Genomic DNA, 10,828 nt, shown 5'->3' on the forward strand with positions numbered 1-10,828 from the left:
CTCCTGTGCTGTGAGATGCTGTAGGGATTCCCAGTGATCTGCATTAGATACAGGGGAGGTGCTGTGAGATGCTGCAGGGATTCCCAGATATCTGCATTAGATACAGGATGGGACATTGTCTCCTGCCTCTGTGAGATGCTGCAGGGATTCCCAGAGATCTGCATTAGATACAGGGGAGGACATTGTCTCCTGTGCTGTGAGATGCTGCAGGGATTCCCAGAGATCTGCATTAGATACAGGGGAGGACATTGTCTCCTGCTACTGTGAGATGCTGCAGGGACTCCCAGAGATTTGCATTAGATACAGGGGAGGACATTGTCTCCTGCCGCTGTGAGATGCTGCAGGGACTCCCAGAGATCTGCATTAGATACAGGGGAGGACATTGTCTCCTGCTACTGTGAGATGCTGCAGGGACTCCCAGAGATCTGCATTAGATACAGGGGAGGACATTGTTTCCTGTTGCTGTGAGATGCTGCAGGGATTCCTAGAGATCTGCATTAGATACAGGGGAGGACATTGTCTCCTGCTGCTGTGAGATGCTGCAGGGACTCCCAGAGATCTGCATTAGATACAGGGGAGGACATTGTCTCCTGCCGCTGTGAGATGCTGCAGGGACTCCCAGAGATCTGCATTAGATACAGGGGAGGACATTGTCTCCTGCTACTGTGAGATGCTGCAGGGACTCCCAGAGATCTGCATTAGATACAGGGGAGGACATTGTCTCCTGCTACTGTGAGATGCTGCAGGGACTCCCAGAGATTTGCATTAGATACAGGGGAGGACATTGTCTCCTGCTATGTGAGATGCTGTAGGGATTCCCAGTGATCTGCATTAGATACAGGGGAGGTGCTGTGAGATGCTGCAGGGACTCCCACAGATCTGCATTAGATGCAGGGGAGGACATTCCAGAAGCCACACTTATGGAGTTTGTCCTGGATGCAGGATGTGAAAGCACAAGTCGACCACCCTTTTTATCTCCTGTAGTGACAGAAATGAACCAAAAAGCAATAATCATTCCTTGTTCAAAATAGCTTTTTTTTTTTTGCAAAGCTTTTATTAACAGAATAAGTTATGATTTTCTGCTGAAGGAATCTTATGTACATGAGAGATAAGACAAGGAGGAGAGTCTCTGCAGGGAAGAGGGGATAGAGGAGGAGCTAATTCCCCTTCCGAACTCACTATTGGCCCTGTTCCCCAAACAGAGACCCATATCCAAAAACGGTTCTCCCCCCCCCCCTCCAAGGCTGCTACATTTCTACCTAGGCCTGCAAGCGGGAGCCCCGAATCAGCAAGAGGTGCAGGCCTGCCTGCCGGGGGGGGTGGGGGTGGAGGCTGGAGGCAGTGGCAGTGAACCTGTCAGCATGGGCACAGAAGCCTGGAGCACGCAGTGGAGGGCTCCCTGTGCTGGAGGCGGAGGAGAGGTGGAGCGGGTGGCCGAGGCCAGGGAAGTGGGCCCAGAATCAGCACCCAGAACCTGCAAAAGGAGGGGGCTAGAAGTAGCACAGGCCCGAAGCCTGTGAGCGGGACGAGGAAGGATCCAGGTGAGTGCAGGAAAGCCAAGAGCGCAGAAGTCTTAACAATAATATTACAAGACTTGGTGCACAGACTCCAAACCTAGCTCCTACTGGTGTGGGGAGGGAGGAGAGGGGGGTGCAAACCCTCCTCCCCTCCACCCCCTAAAATAACAAGACCAGCCCTCGACCCTGTCTATCAGAAATGGAGAAGAAATCAGCATCGCGCACCACGCGTTTCCCTCCCCACTCCTAAAATGAAAGACCACGAGCCTCCAGGCCATGCCCCTCCCCGCAGCTCTCCGTGTGGGATGGGGGGGGGGGGGGGGGGAAGGACACGGCGAGCACCCTTCTAAGTGGCCGTCTCTCCTCCGTGCAGGAGGAGGCCTTGCAGGTCGTCGAGGGCCTCCTTCAGACTCCTGGCCAACTTCTCCGCGTTGGTCTCCTCGCAGCAGTTGAAGGCAGAGACAGCGAAGTTGATGCAGTCGGCCATGGGATTGTAGCACACGGCGTAGCCGTCCGGAACCAGCGGCCCGTAGCACATCACGCAGTCCGTGCGCGCAGCCACCTGCGGGCGAGGGAGATGGGGGGGAGCGAGTGATAAAAGGGTAGGAGAACAGGTGGAGGCACTGAAAGCAGGAGGAGGAGAAAGTAAAATGATCTGGGACCGAGAGAAGCAGAGAACCCCTAGAACCCAGAGAAACTGATGGATGAAAGAGCAAGCGGATAGATGGAAGGGAAGATTAATGGGGGGTGGGGGGAACAAGCAAAGGGAATAGCAGCAGGAAGGGGAGCCAAACCCAAGCGTGCTACTGGGACTCGCCTGCCCGGTGGAGATCTTCCAGTGGGTAGCGACGGCGTACGAGGTGTCCATGAAGATGTCAGGAACCCTGGCCCCGCCCTCGATGGCTTGCAGCTTCAGACCCAACAGGTGCCGATCGATGGCCTGCCCCTTCAGTGCCTGAGAGGAAAGAAGGAGGAGGAGGAGGAGGATGAAGGCCATGCCGCCGAATAGCAGCAGCAGGATGTGCTCAGGCGCACAGTCACGCTTAACAGCAAAACGTCCGACATGCAGCGAATCACAGTGCAGCATGGAGAAGGGGTTGGTCTCTGCCTCTGTAAGTCATTAGGACGCCGTCTCTTACTGTACAACATATTAGAGGCCGGGGGAATGATTACTTGCTCTATAAAAAAAGTGATTAGATGCCGAGAGTTGTCTCCTTTTGTATAAAATACAGGGGCATTCCAAGATTTCTCTTACAGCGCTGACAAGGCAGAATTACGACCCTGGATGCCATGGTTCCCCGAACCCAGCATCTGCCACCCCCACCCCCAAAGCCTTCACTGGGTGGCCTTCAGCAAAGTAAAATATCCTGGGCTGGGGGGGTCCCATGTGTAAGCTCTGGGGGGGGAAGGGACCGTATCTGGTAGAGTGCTGCATCCATGAGCAGCACTAGCAAACTGAGCTGGGAGAGTGCACCCCGAAAAAAATGTGAGCGCTACCTGGTCCGTGTAGGCACTGTGGGACAAGACGGCCTTCTTCAGCGAAGCCACCTTCTCTGCAATCTGTGGGATTAAGCGGAGCATTATATCAGGACAGCAGGGTCCGTCCGTCCCCCAATCCACTCTCCCATCCACCTCCTACTCCCATCTCCTTCTCGGCACAGCTTATGAAGGGTCCCTGAGCCAAGCCGCATAGGAGCAAAGATATGCATAATCCAAGGGGCCTTGCCCTTAATAGCCCCAGGTATTATACAATTCACAGGCCCCGAGATCAGAAACTTTGACTTTAGGTTTAATATAAAGGGAATTAGGACTGGTGTGGGGAAGGTTAACTGACAACAGTCCACATTTCCTGGACAGTACAGGCCCATGCAGCCCCCCCCCCCAGTGGTGGAACCGTACACACTGCAAGATTAGCTGCCTCCCTCCCTCCCAGGTCCTGTACCTGCCGCCTGGGGTCCTCCATTGCCTCAACAAACTCCAGCGCCTCGGGGGAGGAGGAGCGGATAGTGTCTGTGCGCCCCAGGTGGAACATGCGCAGAGATGCGGTCTCACAGGTGGCACACAAACACCCGTACATCCTGGGGGGGTGGGGGGGGAAGAGAGGAAGGAGGCAAAACAGCAGCATAGTGAGCACTATATGCAACCGACTCACTGGATTACAAGGGCTCTCCCTCGTCCTCATTTTTACCTGCAGGACATCTCCACATGATGTCTCAGGCGATACCCAACTCTCTCTCTCTTGCTTCGGGTGTCTCGGTTCTCAGCCTCAGAGAGGCTGGCTATCTCCCTTTCCTGCTCTCAGGTCTGTAAAGGCAGTTTTGCCAGGGGTGCCCCTCTCATACATCTAGTCAAATTTCTCAACACCTCCCCCCCCACACCAAATCTCTCCTCCCTTGTGTTCAGTTGTTCAAAGCTCCTGTTACACCAGTAACATATTCCCAAGGGTTGCATAGGGACTCTTGTTACACCTGTAATAAGCCAGCTGTAATGCCATCTGTAGGAAGGAGTCAGGACTCAAGCCATGTTGCTTAGGGAAGTTTTTGCCATATTCCTTGTAGTTAAAGCAGGTGATGTCCAGGTCGTTGATAAGTCTGAAAGCAGAGAAGGGCAAAATCTCTAAAAGTGAATTATAAGGTGGGTTACATCCCCCCCCCCTTTCAAACACTTGTTGTCCACACTCCCATCTTGATTTACCTCTCAATATCCCTCAGCCTGGTCTTATCGGCGCACCTCTCCTCTCACCCCTGTTCAGGCAACACAGAGCCCGACGGGTACTGCTTCACCCCTCATTACATATCTTTCATCTCCCCTGCGCTGCTGCACGCTCAATGTGCCTCTCCCTGCGCTGCCGTGAACTCACATGTCCAGGTTCTGCTTGGCGTGCTCGATGTCCCTCTTGATCTCTGGCGTGATATAGAAGTAGAGTTTCCGAGGAAGGGGCAGGCGTGTCATGGGACTCCTTACCGTGTCGGGGTTCCTGCTGTGGAAAAAATAAAATAAAATAAGTCGCTTACCCATGAGAATTCTGGGTCTGTTCAGATAGGGTTCCCCAGCAGCATTGGGCCCCAGAAAGGTCGAACCCAGCTCGAGAACTCCCCCGCCCAGAAAAAATGGGGGCGAGAATCTTACAAATCGTAGGACGTATATATTTTTTTCCACTTGATTGCACAATCAAGCTATGCAATCTATTGCCTGAAGATGTGGTCAAGGCAACTAATGTACTGTAGTGGGGTTTTCAAAGGAGGAATGGACCAAGTTCCTGAAGGAAATGTCCAAACACAGCTATTATAGCCAGGCAGATTCGGGAAAGCCAGGTCTTATCCCTGGGAGTGAGATAGAAGAAATAGGTCAACTGTTGGGGGATCTGACTATCTGGCCACCGGAGACAGAATGCTGGGCTCAGTGGACCTTGGTCCAATACAGCCTAGCACTTCTTATGTTCTTACCAGTATTCAAGGGCATGGTCCAGAATGGTGGCGATGGGAGGTCCCTCAGCAGTGGCTTGCTCATAGAGAACACCACATGAGCCATCCTCACCAACAATAAACTGCAGTGAGGGAAGGAGAGAAACAATAAAGAGAAATAGCACCAGAAGAATTCCATGCCCGATCAGTACTTAGGGGTTTTGGGCCTGGCTTGCTCCTTTGGGGGTTTCCAGTTCAATCAGAACCAGCCTCATTGGGCTACAGAGCCATGAGTCTTCATCTGCAACTATCTGGGGGTCCCCCTCTACCCTCATTTTTAACCTTCTCCCTCCCCCACTTCCCTTCGAGCCCACCCATCAGAGCGATAGCCTTCAGTCAGGAGGTCACAGCCAGTGGCTCTCTCCAGACCTTGGTTATAAGCGCACCCCATGTCTGGGTCACTAGCCATCACCATTCAATGATGACTGGGCCACCTTCCCCCTCCCTCCCCTCAGAAGCAACCGGGCCAACCCTAGCAGCCAGCAGATTCAAATAAGACATGGCTACGTTCCCCCGACCAGGGAGAAGATGCCGGGGATGGGATTCAGATCTACTGACCTCTCCAGCACTCCCAGCCCAAGGCGGCAGGAACTGAACAGAGGTCTTCTACCAATCCCGCACTCCCGGCCAGAGCAGAGCCCCAGGCATCCTGCACCCCACCTCCCCCACCCCAACCCCTATTACCTGCAGGGTCTTGTCGAACCAACGGTTGCCGCTGTTGGAGTAACTACCCCCACCGTGGAGCATCTGGGCAGCCATGCGGCTGGAGTAGTGGCCCTCAGAGAACTTTAGGACGGGGGCGTCCAGGCAGACGGTGAAGATACTGCGCTGGATGGTGCTTACTGAGTCCCGGTTGAGTTTGTCTGTGGGGGAAAGAAAAAAAAAAAAAGAAGGAGGCGGGGAGGGGAGAAAGAACAGAGGCAAACCATATTACCTTTCAGAAGGCTAGGCAGATCTTTAGGAAAAAATCCAGACACAATGTGAGAATTTTTCAGCCCTGGCAGGGAAAAAAAAAACAAAAAAAACCACCCTACATCCACTCGCTCTCCTCGCTCTGTAAACCGCCTGGACACGAGATAGCGGAAGGGACTATAGGACTCTCCAGAAAGAGATCCCCACGGACCTTCCGTACGGAGGGGGGTTTAAAAACCTTTCCTGAGCATGTTAGGTACCTCGTGCTAGGTGGGATGGAGGATGGATGGGTTGGAGGAATGCTCCTCTCTCATGGGTGTCTTTATACAACTCCCCCCCCCCCCCTCCAGGATATGGTGGAAAGTGGACCGACCTGTGGTGGATGGCATGGGGAATGCTCCTCTCTCAACAGGTGTGTTTACACGCTGTCCCCTCCTCCCCCGGTGTGACAGAGGGTGGATGCGTTGGTTAGGGAGAAAGTGCCTCAGCATGTTGTACATCTTTCCACAAATATGGCAGTAGGTGGGTGGGGGTCGGGGGAGTGGATGCAATGATGGGCAAACTAATGAGAGCGTGGATGGGTGGAGCCTCCCCCCAGGTGTGCCAGGCGGCAGAAAGGACGGACAACAAATATTTTAAATTAATGAATACATTAAATGGAGTGGATCTAAATCGATAGACTGGTGGGTGAACAAGCAGATGGACGGCTTGCTGGATGAACGTGCTGTCCACCTCTCCCGGGTATAATGCTTGGTGGGGCAAATGGAGTGGACGCAGTACCAGACAGAAGGGTGGATGGAGGAGCAGGCTGGGGCGAGTGAGGGAGGGTAGGTCTCACCTCTCATGAGCGTGTTGTACGCCTCTCCCCAGGTGTGCCGGTGGTCGCTCGTCAGCACCCCCAGCGGCTCCTTGTCAGTCTTCCAGGAATGGTGGCGAATCTGGAGCAGCTGATGCTGAATCTGGTCGACTGTTAGCGGGGTCCCATCGCTGTTGTACACATCCAGCTGAAAGAACTGTGCCAAAACCAGGGTAGAACTCAGTCTTGGGAATCATATCCCCCCCAAAATCCGCACAACCAGAACCCCCCACTGCAAGGGGATGGCCTTTGTTTCCCCCGCCGGGCAAAGGAAAGGAATCTGGGACCCGGAGAAATCCTCAAACCCAGCCAAATGATCAGAAACACCCTATTATCCGTCCTTCCCACCCACGGGCGAACAAAGAAGTAGGAAGCTACAGAAAAGAGAAATAAAAGCAATCTGCTTCCTCCTCTGATTTGTTTTTTTCCAAGTTCCCCTTTGGGGTTTTGTTTTTTTTTAAATTTTGGTCTTCATATATATGTTGTTATTTCTCAGCAAAAGGGATTTCTGAAGACGATAAGCACAGAAGCAAAAACTCCTCCCTAGATTTCAGCAAGATTAGCATCGGTAAAACACAGCCAAGCCAGAGAAGCTTGCAACCCTTTACAGCCCCTCTCCCAGCACCACCACCTCACCTGGAAGTTGCGTACCACGGTGATGTGGACAGGGGGGCGGCGGGAGCGGGAGTAGAGCAGCACGCTGTCGTGCTTGGATCCGGGCACGCGACTGGAGGAGAAGACCTTATTGTACTGGTCCATGCAGAGCGGCCGGCCTCGCATGTACTCCGACAGCAGCAGGTGGCTTTGGCGAGATGAAGGAAAAGGGAGGGGCTGTCAAAGAGGGTCAGAAATCCCTGCCCCCCCCCTCCCCTTGCTGATTGTACCTCCACTGCTCTTCTAGTCCCTCCCCCTCCCCACAAACTTTAGGAGCTGCAGTATGCACCCTAGAGGTGGCTGCACATTTTTTTTTAACTTAATGAAACTCTGCAGTGCCTGTCACTTGAATTTGCTCCCAAAGGGCTTTCTGTGCAGCACTCTGGGGGCACGCAGCCTCCTCCGGTGCGGAGAGGCCTGGCAGCCAGGGGGGGGGGGAGGAAAGGGACCCCCGCTTTTACAATTCTGGGGTGCGGGGAAGGGTGAAAGCATGTCGGCCAAATCGGCGGCTCCCGACTCACCGCTCCACTTTGGCTTTGAAATCGAGGACGCCCGCGATGAGCTTGGCGGCAAACCTGAAACACAAAAAAAAGAGAAAAAGGGGGGGAGGTTCTGTGCTGTAGAAGGGAGAGGAGAGCTACAGAGCGCGACAGACAGACGGACGGACTGACCTGAGCTGTCCATGCCAGTCGTCAAAGTCCTGCTTGGGCAGCACCACGGCCGGGTTCGAATGCACCGCCAGTGGCAGGCGGCTCTCCAGGTACGCTGCATGCTGCCACCATGCAGTCAGCTGCGAGGAAACGCCAGGCGGTTACAGGGGAAGGGGCAACATGAATTTCTAACAGAATACATAACCTTGGAGTTTATTTGTTATCCATCTCACAGGTGAGGAATGTGGTAAAGAAAAATTTTTTTTTCTTATTATTGCAACTTAGCAAACTAAAACCCTTACTCCCTGTTGATGATTTCAGAAAACTCTTACATGCATTTGTTCCCAATGATGTCAGCTCGGTTTATTTTTACCTTTTACAACAATTAAAGCCTTACGACGCATGCAGAATGCTGCCTCACAAGTTGTGCTTTCAGTAATAAGTTAATGAGGGCACTCCATGAAGTTAGCAAGTAGCACACTCAAAAACAAAATCGAAGAAAATTCTTTTTTCATTCAATGCACAATTAAGCTCTGGAATTCATTGCCAGAGGATGTGGTTAAGGAAGTTAGAGTAGCTTGGTTTAAATAAAGGTTAGGACAAATTCCTGGAGGAGAAGTCCATAAACTGGTAATAATCAAATTGACTTAGATAATAGCCATTGCTTATTACCGGCATTAGTAGCAAGGGATCTGTTTAATGTTTGGGTACTTGCCAGGCACTTGTATCCTGGATTGACCACTCTTGGAAACAGGATGCTGGACTTGATGGACCCTCGGTCTGACCCAATATGGCAACTTCTTGTGTTCTTATGATGATCACATTACACCAGTACTTTTTTTCGCTACATTAGCTCCTAATTCGTTTCCGGATTAGCCTCAAAAAATTTACTTTTCATTAAAAAAAGCTCTCATTCCCCATGCAGCTGATGTCTTTAGCTCTCTTCTTAAGATTTATGGACCCATCTCTTAGTCCGAGATCAGTGGGGGCAGAATTTGTTAGATGTTCCATCTCTTAAACTGGTACATTTGGCTGAGACAAGAGAAACAGGACGTTTTCTATCACTGGACCTTTATTATGGAACTCAATTCCACAAGAACTACAAAAGGAGATGTATTTATCTACTTTTAAGAAACAACTAAAAACTTATATGTTTAAAACAGGCCTATCAGCAGCATTGCTAGATTATTTGCTTTTTTGTGGATTTTTTTTGTTGTATATTAAGTGTTTTACTATTTTTGTAATTATGCTTTTAATTTTGTTTTTCATTATGCCGTCCTTTACTACGTATGTTGGAAATTTTGTACACCAGACAGAACATTGGCTGCTGTGATATATAAAATATGAAATAAATATCTAAAATTACACTCCCAGCATCGCCTGCTCACCCAGTTCTCAGTCTTTGTGGCCCTCTTCTCCAGCTGTGCCTGCAGGGCCTCTCCGACCCCGTCCGGGCCCCCGAAGTCCTGCACCAGCTCGTGGGTCTGCTCCAGCTCCTCCGAACTCACCAGAGGCTTCAGCGCATGCAGGTAGCGCTCCAGCGTCTGCGCGAGGGGCGGCACTGGCTGCCGTGGCAATGGAAAGGAGCTGGAAAGGCATCGTAGAGGGGATCGGGGTCCTTGAGGTGGGGCATTCTTCACCAAGCCCTGCAAATGGGGGAGAGGCAGCAAGGGTTACACCCAGCTCACTGTATGTATGTAGTGCTACAGGTGACAGGAGGCACTAGTCAGTGATTGCATGTATAGTGCTGCAATGGCACCAATCAATGCACATATAGTGCCTTAAGGCACTGAAACCACAGAAGACCCAGAAATATCCCCCCCCCCCAAAAAAAACAAAAAAAACAGGGTAGCCAGAGGCTTCCATTGCATGCAAAATTGGTGCCAGAGCAGGTGAACAAATATTATGCTATCTATCCCACACTGCGAGGGGGGGACACCTTGAATCCAGGACCTGACCAGGGAGGGGGATGAGGACAAAGGACCCCTCCAAGAAAAAAAAAAAAACGCGTAACCGATGGAAATAAAACTCCAGCAGCAAGAGAGAGAGAGAAAACAAGGAAAAAGCATACTTTGTAACCTCTGCAAAAAGATCAAAGCTACAGTTTACAAATACCGATTTATATTTATTAAACATACAAGGAGCGAAAAGTGTGCGCGCTTCGCGAATTCCCACAGGCAACCTCGGTCGGGCTCTCTCAGGATTGTGGTTAGGGGTAGGGAGAGGAGGGGGGGGGATTAAAGGAAAGAGGTTTCCAGTAATAGAACCCCCGCCAAAAAAAAAAAAAAAAGCAGACACCGTTTTGCAACTTAACCCCAAAATAAAAGCAGCTGAGTGGTCGCATTCCGCGCTCTCCCCACCCCCCCTTCCGCCACTCACCAGGATCAGCTGCAGGGCTTCCCTGCTGGCTCCGGGTCTGCAGATCATCCTGAGGGGGGGTCCCCAGCTCCCCCACCCCCCTACTCTTTGCAACTGCCCCACCCCCCTTGCAATGCGGGAGGGGGGGAAGAGGAATGGGACAAAACTAAATAAACAAGAGAAGGTGTTTGCAGAGGGCTTCTGCCGCCCCAGAGGGAAGAGGTTTTCTGTCACTTCCTGAGAAGCAGAAGGAGGAGACACAGACGCCCAAATCGCCCCAAAGCTGCTCTTAAAGGGGCAGTGCAGCCTGCCGGCTGCGCCGACGTGCGTGCGCAAACACAGACTGCACCCGCTGGCTGCGGAGTGACACCGAATCACAAAGCTCAGCATCTGGTGGGCTTTCTGCAGCTGACCTCC

General features: G+C 51.9%; 1 protein-coding gene across 1 annotated transcript; it reads right to left on the bottom strand.

Moving 5' to 3' along the window:
- Positions 1–1,032: 1,032 nt before the first annotated feature.
- On the bottom strand, positions 1,033–10,765 carry LOC115081434 (carnitine O-acetyltransferase-like). Its single transcript, XM_029585893.1, has 14 exons — positions 10,433–10,765; positions 9,442–9,699; positions 8,075–8,193; positions 7,925–7,978; positions 7,386–7,551; positions 6,732–6,906; positions 5,666–5,844; positions 4,964–5,064; positions 4,378–4,497; positions 3,986–4,108; positions 3,460–3,595; positions 3,015–3,077; positions 2,335–2,472; positions 1,033–2,079 (listed from the first exon to the last, which is right to left on the bottom strand). Exons 1-14 carry the CDS (start codon positions 10,478–10,480, stop codon positions 1,864–1,866), a joined length of 1,896 nt encoding a protein of 631 aa, XP_029441753.1. The 5' UTR covers positions 10,481–10,765; the 3' UTR covers positions 1,033–1,863.
- Positions 10,766–10,828: the final 63 nt, after the last annotated feature.

This window comes from Rhinatrema bivittatum, unplaced genomic scaffold, assembly GCF_901001135.1.
Source record: "Rhinatrema bivittatum unplaced genomic scaffold, aRhiBiv1.1, whole genome shotgun sequence".
Taxonomy (NCBI): Eukaryota; Metazoa; Chordata; class Amphibia; order Gymnophiona; family Rhinatrematidae; genus Rhinatrema; species Rhinatrema bivittatum.